Source organism: Molothrus ater, chromosome 21 (assembly GCF_012460135.2).
Source record: "Molothrus ater isolate BHLD 08-10-18 breed brown headed cowbird chromosome 21, BPBGC_Mater_1.1, whole genome shotgun sequence".
NCBI lineage: Eukaryota > Metazoa > Chordata > Aves > Passeriformes > Icteridae > Molothrus > Molothrus ater.
The window spans coordinates 739,959-756,250 of NC_050498.2; the positions used below are offsets into that span (position 1 = coordinate 739,959).

The 16,292-nt window shown below is 66.4% G+C and overlaps 1 protein-coding gene across 2 annotated transcripts; it reads left to right on the forward strand.

Moving 5' to 3' along the window:
• The first annotated feature begins 1,769 nt into the window (after positions 1-1,769).
• SEPTIN4 (septin 4) lies at positions 1,770-15,856 on the forward strand. 2 transcript variants are annotated; one of them, XM_036395217.2, is made up of 12 exons: positions 1,770-1,862; positions 6,505-6,804; positions 7,030-7,123; positions 7,234-7,320; positions 8,090-8,213; positions 8,601-8,735; positions 8,812-8,929; positions 9,231-9,332; positions 9,707-9,803; positions 9,881-10,043; positions 12,995-13,094; positions 13,350-15,856. In XM_036395217.2, exons 1-12 carry the CDS (start codon positions 1,860-1,862, stop codon positions 13,407-13,409), a joined length of 1,383 nt encoding a protein of 460 aa, XP_036251110.1. In that variant the 5' UTR covers positions 1,770-1,859; the 3' UTR covers positions 13,410-15,856. The 2 variants fall into 2 exon arrangements, with proteins under 2 accessions (XP_036251110.1, XP_054372998.1); XM_054517023.1 differs by lacking the exon at positions 1,770-1,862 and adding an exon at positions 4,935-6,258.
• The last annotated feature ends 436 nt before the right edge of the window (positions 15,857-16,292 follow it).

Here is a 16,292-nt window from a genome sequence, read left to right on the forward strand (position 1 = left end):
CCCCAGTAATCCTGGAGGAAAGCGCTGGCTGTGGGGATTAGGGATGTAAACAGCCATCCTCACCTGCCTGGCCTGCCCCTACCTGCCCCCTGCCCGCAACCCCAGCTGGCCAAGATGAGGTGCCAGGAGAGCGGGATCCCTGCCTGGACCCCCCAAATACAGGGTCAAGGTGGCCACCGGTGCTCTCTGAGGCTGCGTTGAGCCTGTGATGGTTATTTATGGGAATAAAGGGAATGTCGAGCCATCTGGATGCAGCCTGGATCTATAACATACGAGGGAAAGAGATTCCAGGCAGTGACAAGTTGGGGACAAGGTGAGATAGTCCCTGTGGAGTTACACGGCTTTGGTCAGAGTCTGACTGGGGCTGGATCTGTTTTCTCCTCCTGGGGAATCACCACTGGCTTTTTTCATGGGCAGGGAAACTGAGGCAAGTGAGGAGAAGCCCATGAGAGGGATGTGCTGGGAATACATGTGACCTCCCCAGCTCCCTGGCTTGGAGTAGGTTTGAAGTGGGACAAGGACAGTCCTGAGGAGCAGCAGGGCCGGGAGACAGAAATTTGGGGAGGACTGAGCTGTGCCAGCTGCTCGCCACGGGGAGCAGCCACCGCGGCCAAGGCTCCCCCGGCCCCTTTCACGGCTGGAACACGAGCGCCCTGGGCAACCCCGCCCGTGGTGCCAGCATCCTCCCTGCCCTCAGGGACACGGGGACACAGCCGCGTGCCACTGCCACTCACATGGGCTCGGGGGCATCCCGGCAAGGCGCAGCCGTCCCTGAGGTGGGATGGGGGTGGGGATGGGGAGAGGAGCACAGCCAGGTGTCCGGGTCCCTTTGCCAGCCCACCAGGCCAGGGGCAGGATGGCTCAGCAGCAGCCCCAGGAAGGGCTTTGGGAGGGGGAGGCAGGCTGGGATTTTGCAGAGAGAGCACTGGGAGACTGGGATTTGGTGACCTGTGCCCAGTGCAGTCGCCAGTCCCTGGTAGCCAGCAGGTGCTGTGGGATGTGTGGGGCTGGAGTGTTTTCCCAGTACCCAACACCCCCTAACTGGTGCCCAATGCTCCCACGAGCCAGTGGCTGGTGTGGAGCCCAGTGCCTCCTACACAGTACCTGGTACCTGCAGGGCAATGCCTGGTGCTGGTGACACTGCCAGGGGGTCACTCACTGTCACGGGGGCCATTCCCTCTCACTGCACCACTAACTGGAGCTGGGGCCTTGTACCCACTGCCTGCACCGGGCCCTGCCAATGCCCAGCACCCAGTGCTGTGCCCTGCACCTGGTGCTGTGCCCTGTCCCTGGTACTGGTGCCCTGTCCCTGCTGCAGTGTCTTGTTCCTGGTGCTGGAGCCCTGTGCTCGGTGCTGCTGCCCTGTGCCACCACCCCGTGCCCTGTGCAGCTCCTGGTGCCCAGTGAGCGCTGCCAGAGCTGGTGCCCGGTGCCCGGCCCCGGTGCCAAAGTGAGTGCCCGGCGCGAGTGCCAGGTATTGATGCCAGAGCCGAATGCCAAGGCTGGATGCTGATGCCCAGTGCCCGGTGCTGGTACCCAGTGCGTGGTGCCAGTGCCCCGTGTGCGGTGCCCGGTGCCCGGTGCACATCGCTCGGTTCCGGTGCCGGCGCCGAGCGCTGGTGCCGCTGCCTGTACCCGTGTGCAGTGCGCGGTGCCGGGCGCTGTTGCTGTTGCCGGTGCCGCTGCCGGTGCCCGGTGCCGCTGCCGGTGATGCCGAGCGGCCGCCCCGCCCGCCCCCCCGCCCGCCCCGCCCCGGGGCCGCCCCCGCCCCCGCCGCTGCTATTTCTGCTAATCCGCGGCGGGGCCCGGCCGTGCCCATCGGCAGCCGCCGCTCCCGGACGGCGCCCGGCGCCGCAGCCATGGTAAGGCCGGGGCGGACGTGGGACCGGCCCGGCCCGGGCTGTCCCGCGCCGCCCCGCACCGTGGCACGGGCCCGCTCCCGCAGCCCGGGCCCGCTCCCACAGCCCGCTGCCCTCCGTGAAGGTGACGGTGCGCGGGGGCGGAGCGGACCGGGGCCGCCGGTGCCGCAGCGGAGCGCGGGGGGGACACGGGCGGCGGGGCAGCACCTGCCCGGCCCCGGAGGGCGCAGCCCCGGGGGAGGCGAGGGGACCACGGGCCCTCACCGGGGCATCCGGGAGGGCAGCGCTCGGGAGCGTCACCTGCGTGTCCCCCGTCCCGCGCTCCTCCCACGGGTGTCCGTGCGTGGGCAGCGGGAGCCGCTCTGGTGCGGCTCCGTGCCGAGCATCGGTTCTCAGCTCTTGGCAGGTCCCCGGGCTGGGGCGCTGGTGGCACTGCCAGCCCGGCCGGGCCCTCGGCCGGGACCGTCACACGCACGGAGCCGGCTCTGTACTCACCGGCAGGGTCCGGAGCCGCCGCTGGCATTCCCAGCCCGCGGGAGCTTGTTCTGCATCTCCCGCTCTGCCTCACTCCTCCGCGGTCATGGCAGGTCCCCAGGAGCCGCCCGGCCGGGCCACGTCTCCGCGGGGACCTCGGGCCGTGTCCAGGGTGGGGGTGAGGACCGAGGGCTGCGGCCGTGGCTCGCGTGGCACCGGCTCGTGGCCGCCGGGACAAGTGGCCCTGGTGGGGAGCGCCGCGGCCGCGCTGCCCCGGCAGCGCCGTGGGAACCAGCCCGGCACATTCCTCCGGAGCTGGATGCAGCGAAAGCAGAGAGGAGGGCGGCTGGCGGAGCGTGTCGCAACGGAGCGCCTTCCCGACAGGCTCCAGACTGTGGCTGTGGGATGCACACATCAGCCTCGGAAACATCGCGGGGGGACAGAGTCACAGCTGGGGACCGGGGCCAGCTGGGCTCCCTCGCCCGTGCACGTGGGGTGAGCTGGGGCTGGAGGTGCTCCAGAAGGACCCACAGAGGCAGAGCCGGTGCCCTGCCACCAGTGCCACATCCCTCTGTCCCCAAAGCAGTTCCCAGTTGGCCCGGAGGAGCAGCATGAGCACTGGTGTCGTCCCCCCCCCTCCCCCCGGTCTCTACTGCTGGCTCTGAGCGGGTCAGATCCCTGAGTGCCCAGCCCCACGTGCTGAGATGTCACCGGGTTTCCAGCCTGGACAGGCCTCACTGTCATGTCCTGGCTCACAGGGAGCCATGGTCCCATCCTGGGGTCCCCACTCAGGTGCTCACAGGCCCTTCAAACTGTAGGATTCCTGCGGGAGAGGGACTGGAGGTGCTGCACCAAGGGCTGTGGCTCTCATCCCCTGTGCTCACCCACCTGGTGCTGACCTCCTGCCAGCAGGGACCCACACCACAGTCTGCCCCCCATCCTCGGGGTGCCCGGCACCCTGCTCCTCTTGGAGCTGCCGGGAGACTCAGTTTCCCATATGGAATGCTGCTGAGGGGTGGGATGGCAGAGCTGGGGGTACCCTGGCTCTGCAGGGGGAGCATCCCGTGCACCCAGAGGCGCGGCCAGGCACAGCCCCGGTCCTGTCTCCCTGGCAGCGCTGGCCTTTCGTTGGGGGCTTCTGCGCGGTGTTCGTGCCTTTGGGACAGCGTTTGTGCCTGGGATACTCAGCCGCAGTGACACAGTGGCCGTGCCGCGGGTGGCATTCTGGGTGTCACCTTTAGAGGGCTTGAGGACGCCTCTGTCATCCTGGCGGTAGGGACAGCATCTCGCCGGGATGTTCCCTTCCTTTGCCCGGAAAACACCTCCCGTGGGAATGTGGTACCCATGGAACGATGATCAGGGGCAGCCGGTGGCTTTCCTAGGTCAGGCTTTGCCCGCTGCCCCCGTGTCCCCCCGCGCCGCATCCCTCGGGCTGTCACCGCGCGGGGACGGTGCGATGCAGAGTGACAGGCGGGGACGAGGCTGCTCCTGCGGCTGCGGGGCCGCTGACAGCCCGGGTGTGAGGCCGGCTTGCACTCAGCCGCGTGTGTAATCTGCTTACGGGGGCACCGGCACAGCCCCGGGCTGCCGTAAATCCCTGCTCCTGCCGGGAGCGCGGGCTGGGACGCTGGGAAAGTGGCCGAGCGACCCTGGATCGCGCCTGAGCTGCTCTGATGCATCTCGACACGCATCAAGGTGAATCACCATCCCTGGTGACCCCGAAGTGACAGCTGGGGAGCCCTGGCTGCCACCCACGGCTCCTCCTGGGGCACTGTTAACCCTTTGCCTCCCAGGGATGAGCCGGGAAAGCCGAGGCAGGAATGCTGGAACTTCTGCCTGAGATCCCTGTGGTGGGCAGCGTCCCTGCTTCTCCCAGGCCGGGGCTGGGTCCTTCCCAGCCAGGCCCAGCTCGAGCAAGAGCTTAAAGCCATGTGGGGAAGCTTTAAGTGTCAGGTGCAAGAGTGTGGGAAAACTGGGTTTCTGACCTCAAAGAGGCTGTGGAGCCCTGCTGGGGAACGCTCCAGGGGGCAGTGGGAGTGGACGTGGTGTGCACTTGGATGGAGAGGATTTTTATCCCGGGATGAAGGGAGTTTTGTCCCAGGATAGAGCGGATTTTTGTCTTGGGACAGAGGTGTTTCCAAGGACTGAGTGTCCTCCTGGGCTGTGGGCAATCTGTGCGTTCAGCCCAGGGGTGCTGGCGGTGCTGGCGGTGCTGGCGGTGCTCCTGCAGCCCCCCCAGGACCTCCCTTGGCCAATGACGGCTGGTCCTTGAAACCTCCCCAGCCGGGCAGGAGCTGGGTTTGGCTCTGCCCGGGTCCCTCTCCCCTGCCGTGCCCCTCGCAGGGGCCGTGCCTGGCTCCTGGGTGCGGAGCCTGCCCAGGGTGGAGTTATGCTAATGCTGCTCCCCAGCCCTCGGCGCAGTCGGTGCCACTCGGCATCTTCTGCTGGCCAAGGGCGACGCCGGCTGAGCCATGGCCACCTGCCCCGAGCTGCAGCCTGGGCAAGAGGTACGGGGGCAGCGCCCGTCCCCGGCGGGCCGAGAGAGGGGGCACAGGGGGTGGGGGCACGGACTACCCCGGCTCTGCGGGAAGGTGCCACAGCTGATCCTCCGTCCCCGGGACAGCCCTGCCGGGGGCCGCACTTGCTGCAGGACCCCCAAGGATGGGGCGCGAACCTCGGTGCCGCGGCACTGCCGAAGTCATCGGCTTCGCCGGGGGTGGGAGACGAGGGCAAGCCCCAAAGGGCTGGAGCCCCGAGGGATGGAGCGGCAGCAGGGCTGGAAGCGCTCGCCGCTGGTGGCTGCATCACCTCCCATCCCCGAGCGTCCCCGGCTGGGCCGCGCTGGGGGCTGGCACTGAGGCCCCCCAGGCCAAGGGCGGGGAGGAAGAGGATGCTGCGGTCACACAGACCCGCCGAGCCCTCGGGACCCGCTGGGGCAGAGGGGAGCAGGGGGGTCCCGCAGCCCCCGCCATGGGGCCACCTGCTGTCCCCCAGCCTGGCCCCGTGCTCCCCGTGCTGTGGCCGCGGGGGCAGCGGGAGAGGGGCCAGGCGTGCGAGCGCTCGGCCCGGGCAGCGCCGTGACCTTGTTTCCAGCCCGCTGATTCCCGCATCTCGCCTTGCCGCCGGCACCGCCAGCGAGCGGGGACAAGGCGCAGGGCAGGACACGTGTCCCCATGGAGGGACCTCTCCTCGAGGCCCCGCTCTGGGGGGACATTCCCCAGCTGGGAGCCCACAGGGTCACGGGCTCCCCCGGCCCCTGCGTGCCTCTCGTTTGGGGCTGGGGTCGCCTGGCAGTTGCCTTGGGACCTTGGGGACATTGGTGCCTGCTGGCAGCGGGGCTTGGTCCCACGGGAGCCGCTGCCGGACGTGCCCTCGGGAACGCGTCTCCTCCCGCCAGCCTTGTAAACAGGATGTGGAGCCATCCCGATCCCGGCGTTCCCGTCCCTCATCCCAGCCCCGCCAGCACACGGGCAGCAGCTCGGGGGCAGCTGTGCCTGTCCCCCCCGCCCGCTGCCCGCGCTCCGCTCCACGGGAACAGCCAGGGCAAGGAGGTGTCGGGGTCCTGGTCATGTCTCCGTGTCCCCTGCCCTGCCTTTCTCCCGGGACTGCGGGGACGGGGGCTCCTGTGCTGACACCCCGTGAACGGGCAGCGGGCGGGGGCCGTGGGCACCAGGGGACCCCTGCCCGCTCTCTGCCTCCCCCCGGCTGCAGCCCGGCTCAGGCCACCCCTCAATCGCTCTTCATCTCTTCTTGGTGTCTCTGCCTCCTCCCGGCCCCCTCCCCGTCGTCCTGGCAGGCCTTGGGACGCGGGGGGGTCCTGGCTGCCCCAGAAGACCCCGAGGAGCGGCGGGGTGCCCAGGGGGAAGGTGCCCACCCCTGTCCCCCGGAGTGCCAGGAGCTGGCTGCCGTCCCCACGCCACAAGTCGTAAGCGCCCGAGGTGCACGGGACCACGGCTGTCCCCACTGCCATCCCCATGGCTGTACCCGTGGCTGTCCCCAGGGTGGTGGCCTTTCCCCTAGGGTGGCCGTGTCCCGTCTCTCCTCCCAACCCTGCCACCTTTAGGCTGCATGTGTCTGGCTGCTGCGGTTTGGGGGCTTGTGAGGCGGAGCTGGGTGGTGCCACGTCGGGCTGGCACTGCCACCGCCACTCACCTCCTCCCTTGGTCCCCAGATAAAACGTTTTCTGAAGGAGGACTCGGACGAGGCTGAGCTGACCCAGTTCCTGCGGGATTGCCCAGCAGCTGACAGCTCCAGGAAGGTGGAGGCCCCGGAGAGCCGGCGGGAGCCCGGCCACCCCCTGGGCAGCGGGGCCAGGGTCCCCCCAGACGAAGGCAGTGACGAGAGGGACGCCAGGATTTTCTCCCGCTCCCGGCCCGCGGATTTCCAGCAGCACATCGCCGCCCCCCCGCCCCCCAGCCCCAACCGCCCGCGCAGCCCCTGGGGACAGCTGGACCCCTACGACTCCTCCGAGGTGCAGGATGTGTCCCTGGGGAGGGAGGGACACACACCTGGGGCGAGGAGCTGCGGAACGGAGGATGTCCCCATCTTGTGAACACAAAGGCTTTGGGCAGGCATGGCCTCATCCCCTGGAACTCCAACCCAGGAATCCCTTTGTCGGCCAGGGGAAGGGGGGGCTTCCCAGGGTAGGAGGTGTGCTGGTGGTGTCCCTGTCCCACGTCCCCTCTGCCCTCTGCAGGATGACAAGGAGTACGTGGGCTTTGCCACGCTGCCCAACCAGGTGCATCGCAAGTCGGTGAAGAAGGGCTTTGACTTCACCCTCATGGTGGCAGGTACAGGGGTCCAGCCAGCCTGGGGTGCTGACCCCACTCTGCATCCCAAACACCCTGCACTGGGGAGGGGGGATCCTGGCTGCCCCCTCATCTTTGTCCTTCTTTCTCAGGGGAATCCGGGCTGGGCAAGTCCACCCTGGTCAACAGCCTCTTCCTGACGGACATGTACAGGGACCGCAAGCTGCTCAATGCCGAAGGTCAGGGGACAGTCACGGCCCGCAGGGGTGCCCTGGGTGACCTGGGCAGTGGCAGAGCCCAGGGATGCTCCTGCGGGCTGCAGCCCCTCTCCCTGCCCCTGAAATGACATGTGCTGTGTTGCCAGCTGCCCACTGGCACTGGGGACCGCTCTGAGGCAGTGAGAAACCCCCTGCACAGGATGGGGACCCCCCACGGGGACTTTATTTCCACGGGGAAAACAAGCCCTGGCTTGTTGGGGATTGGCTGGAGCTGCAGCATTTCTGGGAGGCTGGGGACAGTCAGGGCCTGGAGCACAGTGCCAGTTCAGCTGCAGCCAGTTTTTGAATTAAAATGGCCCAAAGTTGCCCAAATCCCCAGGAGGGGTTTGTTTGATTTGTTTCCGTTGCTTGGAGTGAAAGCCAAAACACACAATGCAGCAGGAGCATCCTTGGGGATGCAGGGACATGGAGGGTCCTGGGGTGAAGGGGCACATGCACTCTGGAGCTGTGGGGTCACCTGAAATGCTCCTGAGCAAGGCCCAGCCCCAGCAGAGCCCTGTGCTGCCTGAGCTGGGCTCCTGGGGTGGCAGTGGCACAGCCACCAAGGGATGGCTGCCCACCATCCATGGGGATGTGGGGACCACAGCATGGAGCATCCTCTCCTTGCTGGAGCATGGCATGTGTCAGAGCTGATCCAGCCAGGTCACCCAGCCCCCAGGTAACCCCTGGCGCTTGGGGGTTGCAGCATGTCCCCATGGTGTCCCCCCTGGTGATGTGTCCCTCCCCACAGAGCGCATCACGCAGACAGTGGAGATCACCAAGCACGTGGTGGACATCGAGGAGAAGGGGGTCAAGCTGCGCCTGACCATCGTGGACACGCCAGGCTTCGGGGACGCCGTCAACAACACCGAGTGGTGAGTGCCACAGGTGGGGACTGTCCCCAGGGCGGGTGGGATAGTGAGTGCCACAGCGTGGGGACTGTCCCCAGGGCGGGTGGGATAGTGAGTGCCACGGGGTAGGGACTGTCCCCAGGGTGGGTGGGACAGTGAGTGCCACGGGTGGGGACTGTCCCCAGGGTGGGTGGGACAGTGAGTGCCACGGGGTAGGGACTGTCCCCAGGGTGGGTGGGATAGTGAGTGCCATGGGGATGGGGGTCTCCCCAGGGCAGACACCCTGTGGTGGGTGGGATGCCCATGGTTCACTGGGCTTAGGTGCTGAGCCATGGAGGTATTGAGGTGGGGGTCCACAGAGGGCAGGGGGGGTCTCACAGAGTACTCGGTGTCACCTCGATGTCCCTGCAGCTGGAAGCCAGTGGCCGACTACATCGACCAGCAGTTCGAGCAGTATTTCCGTGACGAAAGTGGCCTCAACCGGAAAAACATCCAGGACAACCGAGTGCACTGCTGCATCTACTTCATCTCGCCCTTCGGCCATGGGTAGGGGCAGCCCCGCTGCACTGCCGGGGGTGGGGAGGGGCTCGCTGGGACGGGGCTCACCAGGCTCCCCCCGCAGGCTCCGGCCCCTGGACGTGGAGTTCATGAGAGCTCTGCACCAGCGTGTGAATATCGTGCCCGTGCTGGCCAAGGCTGACACGCTGACCCCTGCCGAGGTGGAGCGCATGAAGAACAAGGTGAGGGGAGCTGTCCCAGCAGGTCCCCAGGCATGGGGGTGCCCTGGGGTCTCCATCCATCTCCTGCCTGGAATTTGCCCTAGAGCATTTTCCAGGCTTGCAGCACTGTAGAGGACCATGTTGTCCCCATGGCCACCAAGGACACATCTGCCCAGGGCTCAGCTGGGGGTTGGAAGAACTGGGGGTGTCCATGACATCTGGTCTGGTGGGACCAGGCTTTGGGGGCCATTGGCCCTGTGTGGTGTCTCCCACGCCCTTCCCGAGGCCGGAGCCCTGCCCTCAGGGAGCCATTTGCCTCCAGATCCGGGAGGAGATCGACCACTATGGCATCCGCATCTACCAATTCCCTGAGTGTGACTCGGACGAGGATGAGGAGTTCAAGCTGCAGGACCAGGCACTGAAGGTGGGTCTGGGTCCTCCAGCTCCATCACTGGAGGGGCAGAGCCCTGTGGCCAGGAGGACACGTCACCCTGGGGTACCTGCAGGACTCTTTGGGGCCATGTAAGCTCTCCAGCATGGAGGGGCTGGCACATATCTCAGTACCCAGACATGTCACCAGGATCCCATGGGAGACACCTGCAGCTTGGTGGGATGGGGCTTGGGTGGGGAAACCCATGCCACGACCTCTGCTGTCTCACTGGGGCTCTCCACAGCCAGGCCTTCGCAATATCCTGGCAAATGGGTGCTGGACACAGCCGAGGAGGGCACGTGGAGGGATGTGGGTCCTGGCAGGTGGGGGTCATGGCAGGGCCCTGCTGATCCCCCCCGCCCTTGCAGGAGAGCATCCCCTTCGCCGTCATCGGCAGCAACACGGTGGTGGAGGCCAAGGGCCGGCGCGTCCGCGGGCGCCTCTACCCCTGGGGCATTGTGGAAGGTAATGTGGGGCTGCCTCTGTGGGGACAGGGACACGGCTGGGACAGGCTGTGGCCCCTGACCCCACGTCCCCCGCAGTGGAGAACCCGTCCCACTGCGACTTCGTGAAGCTGCGCACGATGCTGGTGAGGACACACATGCAGGACCTGAAGGACGTGACACGGGAGACGCACTACGAGAACTACCGCACACAGTGCATCCAGAGCATGACCCGCATGGTGGTCAAGGAGCGCAACCGCAAGTACGGGCCGGGCTGGGCTGGGGCCGGGCTGGGGCTGGGCTGGGGCCGGGCTGGGTTGGCTGGGCCGGGCTGGGGCTGGGCTGGGCCGGGCTGGGGTTGGGCTGGGCCGGGCTGGGGCTGGGCTGGGCCGGGCCGGGGGACTCCTTTCTTTGGGGTGACCCCACCCACTGCGAGTGGCGGTGTCGACAGGTCAGGGCTGTGAGTAGGGCTGTTCCGGGCAGCCCCGGTGCAGTGCTGTGCTGTGCTGTGCCGGGCAGCCCCAGTGCAGTGCTGTGCTGTGCTGTGCTGGGCAACCCCGGTGCAGTGCTGTGCTGTGCTGTGCTGGGTAGCCCCAGTGCAGTGCTGTGCTGTGCTGTGCTGGGCAGCCCCAGTGCAGTGCTGTGCTGTGCTGTGCCGGGCAGCCCCGGTGCAGTGCTGTGCTGTGCTGTGCTGTGCTGGGCAGCCCCAGTGCAGTGCTGTGCTGTGCTGTGCTGGGCAGCCCCAGTGCAGTGCTGTGCTGTGCTGTACTGTGCCGGGCAGCCCCAGTGCTGTGCTGTGCTGTGCTGGGCAACCCCGGTGCAGTGCAGTGCTGTGCTGTGCTGGGCAACCCCGGTGCAGTGCTGTGCTGTGCTGTGCTGGGCAGCCCTTGTGTGGTGAAGGGCCCCCCTGTGCCCTTGGGCTGGGAGTGTCTGGGGATGCTCTGGCACTGAGGGGCCCTGCAGACCCCGAGGCTGGGTCTGTCTTAGCTGGGATATTCCAGCAGTGAGGGGCACCCTGTGACCCCGGGGTGGCTGTGGGGATGCTCTGGTAGCAAGGGGGACCCTGCATCTCCCCAGAGCTGGGGCTGGTTAGAGGGGCATGTTCCAGCAGTGAGGGGGACACCATGTGCCCCCAGGGCTGGGGCTGGGGTCAGGGGTGTGCTCTGGCAGCAAGGGGGACCGTGTGTCCCCTCTGGGCTGGGTGTGTCTCCCCCATCCTGCTGGGGCAGGGATGGCCCGTCCAGAACTGAGGGGGATCCTGCATCCCCCTGGGGCTCACTGTGAGGGGATGTCTGGCTCCAACAGGGAGGGGGCCTCTGCATCCTTGCAGGCTCCAGCACCAGAGCAGGAGTCCAACACAAGCCAGTGCTGGGGCTCTGCTCGCCGATCAGCAGAATTCACAGCACCCACATCCGACTTTAGCCAGCCCGAGGTGCTGAGGGAGCCCCCACCAGCAGGGTCCCCAGTGGGACCCTCCGGCCAGGGGTCAGAGCAGTGTGGGAGCGAGTGGAGGCTCTGTGGGTCCCGGGGGACTCGAGCCGTGCTGTGAGGGCTGGCAGTGGCTGTGGGCACCTCTCTCAGCACCTCTAAGTGTCTCTCCCTGTGTGCCCCGGGGCAGGAGCCATCCCTCCGTGCTGAGGCTGTGCTGCGGGGACTGCTCTGCCGACTGAGCCGGAACCGGCCTGGCCGCCCCGGGCCTCGCCCTGCTCGCTCTGCCACCCGCTGGCCCCTCTATAAAAGTGCTTGTTGGTACCCAACGCTGTCTTGGTCCTTCTGTGCCTGAGCAAGGCCCAGGCAGCTGCCCTCGGGGCAAGCCGGCCCTGTGGCCACCCTCTATGGCCCTGTGGCCACCCACTGGTGTCCCACACAAGCTGCCCTTGGGGTGCCAAAGGACGCTGTGTGCTGGTGGTGTCACCTGAGCTCACCCAGGTTTGGGGATGTGTCACTGTTAGGTGGCACTGAGCCCCCAAGGCTGCCCAAGGGACGGATGTCCCCGTCGTGCTGCCCTCCCAGGGACGCCATTTTGGGGTGCTGAGAGCCTTTGCTGCTCACCCGATTGCTGGGGCCCGGCTCCAGCTTTGTATCGCTGCCAGGGCTGGCAGGAACTCCTGGTGCTCCCTACGTCCCCAGGGCCAAAGCCGAGACAGCGGCAGCGCCTTCCAAAGCGGCTCCTGAGGCGGCCAAAGCCCGGCCCTGGCGCTGGCCCAGCCCCCGGCACAGCGGGACCCCGCGGGCAGGGATGGTCCGTGCAGACTGGGATGGCCCGTCCTGATCCAGACAGGGATGGCCCGTCCTGCTGGGACAGGGATGGCCCGTCCTGCCGGGACAGGGATGGCCCGTCCTGATCCAGACAGGGATGGCCCGTCCTGCCGGGACAGGGATGGCCCGTCCTGATCCAGACAGGGATGGCCTGTCCTGCCGGGACAGGGATGGCCCATCCTGCTGGGACAGGGATGGCCCGTCCTGCCGGGACAGGGATGGCCCATCCTGCTGGATCAGGGATGGCCCGTCCCAGCCGTGTCCCAGCCGTGTCCCAGCCGTGTCCCAGCCGTGTCCATCACCCCTTTGCCCCAGGGGCCGCGCTGGCCGTGGCTGTGGCGATGGCACGTGGCAGCACGCGTGACCCTGCCAGCCGCTGTTGGTGTCCCGGTTGTCACCGCTGGGGTGGCATCCCCAGGCTCGGGTGGGAGGGCTGGTCCCTCCCGGGGCCATGGGAGAAGCCAGGCTGGGCTGGCCCGGCTCCCGCGCGGCCTCAGGGGGATGCTCGCGGCTCTCTCCGGCAGGAAAGGGCTCGAATGGGGGCAGAGGCTCTGGAAAAGGGTGTGGGGCATCCCCGGGGCTAGCAGGGCAGTGGAGTGTCTGGAGAGCCCATCCTGAGGCCAGGGCACAGAGGGGGGATGCGGAGGTTTTGATGTTTTAAAGCAGCGGGGAAAATACTGCCCCAGGAGAGCCTGACCCCAGTGGGATTTCCCCAAAATGGGAGGGTGTGGAGGAAGTCCCTGGGTCCCCCTTGGTTGGTGCATGGCAGATTGGGGGTGCTGAGGTTTGGGGGCTGCCTGGGGCCACTCACACCTCCCTCCACCACTCTGAGGGTGGCCATGGGGCCCAGGGGCTGTGCAGGGGCTGCTGGGGCCCTGCAGGGGTTGGGGCATCTCCGGGGGACTGTCCCTGGGCAGCTGGGGCAGCACCCCCACCTCCTCTCTCTGCTCACAGCAAGCTGACCCGGGAGAGCGGGACAGACTTCCCCATCCCCGTGATCCCCCCGGTGCCGGATGTGGAGACCGAGAAGCTCATCCGGGAGAAGGACGAGGAGGTGAGCGTGGGGCTGAGCGCCCACAGCCCCGTCCCCACTGCCTCCTGCCCGGCCATGGCACAGCCATCAGGAGCCACGCTTCCTGCAGCATCCCCAGCGAGCAGGGTCTGGAGGTGCACCCAAGGGTTCCCCCCACCCCCTCCCTAGCTGGGCGATCCCAGTTTGTCTGGGATGCTCAGCCCGAGCCCCATTTGCACGGGAGCAGCGTGCCTGGGGCTGGGCACCATCCACGATCCCGGCTCTGCTCCCTTCCAGCTGCGGCGGATGCAGGAGATGCTCCAGAAGATCCAGAAGCAGATGAAGGACTCGCACTAGCCCGTCCCTCCTCCTCCTCCTCCTCCTCCTCCTCGTCCTCCTCCTGGCCCCATCAGAAATGTTTACATCACGCTCCTCCCGCCCGGCCCCGCTGCCAGACTCGGTACCAACACCCACCCACCACCTTAAGCTGCGGCATCGCCTTATCCAACCCCCAGCGCCCGCGGGGACACCCGGGGACAGCGAGGGGACGCCGGGGACAGGGAGGGACAGGGCACCCAACCCGGCGTCCCCTGCCCCGCTCCCCCCCAATCACTGGGGACAGCTTGGTCCCCCAGGCTTTGGTTTCCCGTTTCTCCACAGCTTTGGGGAGGGCCCTGGCCAGCCTGGTCCCCACAGCGTGTCCCTCGTCCCCGTGTCACCCTGGGCTCCCTGCTTACAGCCTTTATGCTCAGCTTGGCCCTGGCTTAAGGGAAGAGGAAAGGGGGGGCACTGGTGCCAGCCCCTCCAAAGGCCCCAGCTGCTGAGGGGGACAGGGCTGTTCCCCTGGCCTTGGCTGGCGTGAAGGGACAGCAGCTCCTGGGGACCACAGGGGACAGAGGGGATGGAGGGACAGCCGAGGGACAGCCACCATTCTGCTCCATGCCAGCACCAGTGCAGGGGGACTGTGTTCAGCCCTGTGTCCTCACCCTGCCCACACTGAGCCACAGCAGGGCTGTGGCACAAGGAGCACTGGGGAATCAATATCCCCAGGGAAAATCCCTTGGACCCCAAATCAGAGGCTGGGCACCCCCAGCCCGCCATGATGTTGGCCCTGTAAAGCAATAATGAGTGTCCTGTGCCCTGGCACCTCTCACCCCATGGCAACAGCGCCGGCCCTGGCTGGAATTTCAGCCCCTGCTGCCACATGCTTGTCTGTGGTGTCCTGTGTGCCCAGGATGTCCCTGTCCCTGCTGCTTCTTGGCACAGCAGCCCTGTGTATTCTCTAAGGATATCCCCATCTGTGCTGCTTCCCAGCAAAGTGCTGCTGCGTGTCCCGATGTCCCCCCATGGTGTCCCCATGTCCCCCACCATGTCCCAGTTGGTGTTGCTGCCCTACAGAGCACTGCAGCTTGTTCCCCCCTCCCCAGACTGTCCCCATCTGTGTTGCTTTCCCACAGAGCTATGTTGCATCTCTGTGTCCCCCTGGGATGTGTCCAGCCATGTCACCACCCGCAGGGCTCTGTGTAGTGTCCCTGTGTCCCCAAGGATGTCCCCAGCTCTGTTGCTTCCTGCAAAGCCCCACTGTGTGTCCCCAGGGTGAGCCCTGGCCGCCCCTCCAGCATCCCTGGGGAGATGGATCCAAACCCCTCCGAGGTCTGGGAGAGCCTGCAGGGGATGGGGAGGATGCAGCAGGACTGGGAGCAGTGGGATCAGTGGAGCAGTGGGATCAGTGGGATCAGTGGATCAGTGGGATCAGTGGAGCAGTGGGATCAGTGGGATCAGTGGGATCAGTGGAGCAGTGGGATCAGTGGAGCAGTGGGATCAGTGGGAGCTGTGGAACAGTGGGATCAGTGGAGCAGTGGGATCAGTGGGATCAGTGGGATCAGTGAGAGCAATGGGATCAGTGGAGCAGTGGCAGCAGTGGGATCAGTGGGATCAGTGGAGCAGTGGGATCAGTGGAGCAGTGGGATCAGTGGAGCAGTGGGATCAGTGGGATCAGTGGAGCAGTGGGATCAGTGGGAGCTGTGAGAGCAATAGGATCAGTGGGATCAGTGGGATCAGTGGGAGCAGCAGGAGCAGTGAGATCAGTGGAACAGTGGAATCAGTGGGAGCTGTGAGAGCAATGGGATCAGTGGGAGCTGTGAGAGCAATGGGAGCAGTGGGAGCAATGGGATCAGTGGGATCAGTGGCAGCAGTGGCAGCAGTGGATCAGTGGGATCAGTGGCAGCAGTGGATCAGTGGGATCAGTGGCAGCAGTGGATCAGTGGCAGCAGTGGATCAGTGGGATCAGTGGCAGCAGTGGATCAGTGGGATCAGTGGCAGCAGTGGATCAGTGGCAGCAGTGGATCAGTGGGATCAGTGGGATCAGTGGGATCAGTGGCAGCAGTGGATCAGTGGAGCTCGCTGCCCTGAGGATGTGTCCTGTCCCCATCAGGGCCCCCTTGCCGGGTCCCCGGGCGGGGCGTGGCTGGCGGGGGCTGTGCCCGGCCGGGGCTCAGGGGTTGGGGCTGCAGGGTGCCAGGGCAGCCCCGGCCTGTGCCCCCCGTGTCCCCGTGCCAGCGGGGGTCCTGTGGTCCCCGTGGGCAGGGCCCCCCCCGGCAGGGCCCTGCAGGGAATATTTAGTGCTTTCCTTTTTTTAATCTCGCTATTTTCTTACAGAAGCCCCTCCCCTGGCATGATGGTCCTAGAGGCGTTTATTAATGGATCAGAGAGTATAGGTTTATAAATTCTTATAGAGTAGTGGAAATATTTTTATCCCTCCACAACCGTTCTCAATAAATACGGCTGACCTGGCTTGTCTGCAACCCCTTGTGGCTTCCACCGAATGGGGGCACCCTGTGGCCCTGGGAATTCCCCATTCCTGGCCATCCCCCATCCCTGGGCACCTCACATCCCTGGCCATCCCACGTTCTGAGGCTGGTGGGGGCCCACCCTGTGGCCTCTTGTTCCCAATTCCTGTTCCCTTGCAAAAGGCTCAAAGTGGACACTGGGGGGGTTTGTGCTGCGCTCACAGGGACACCCAGCTTGGGGTGTGGTGGGAGAACCCCTTGGGATCCAGCTCTGGGATGAGGGGGTACAAGGAGGGGTCTCTCCCTCTCATGTGTCTTGGGGTGCAGCGTGCTGCTGCTGTGGGGCTGGGATGGGAGTGGGGAGGGCAGAGCCTGACCAGGGATGGAATTGCCCTCCACGTGCTGCCTCTGGGCACCCTTGTGTCCCCCCACCAGTGGGGGAGCCCTGCCA

Coding starts and splice junctions, on each gene's coding strand:
- SEPTIN4 (XM_054517023.1), top strand. CDS start 5,224: ATGCTGCGGTCACACAGACCCGCCGAGCCCTCGGGACCCGCTGGGGCA. Junction 8,736..8,811: donor ATCTCGCCCTTCGGCCATGG/GTAGGGGCAGCC, acceptor CTCCCCCCGCAG/GCTCCGGCCCCTGGACGTGG. Junction 9,804..9,880: donor CCCCTGGGGCATTGTGGAAG/GTAATGTGGGGC, acceptor CGTCCCCCGCAG/TGGAGAACCCGTCCCACTGC.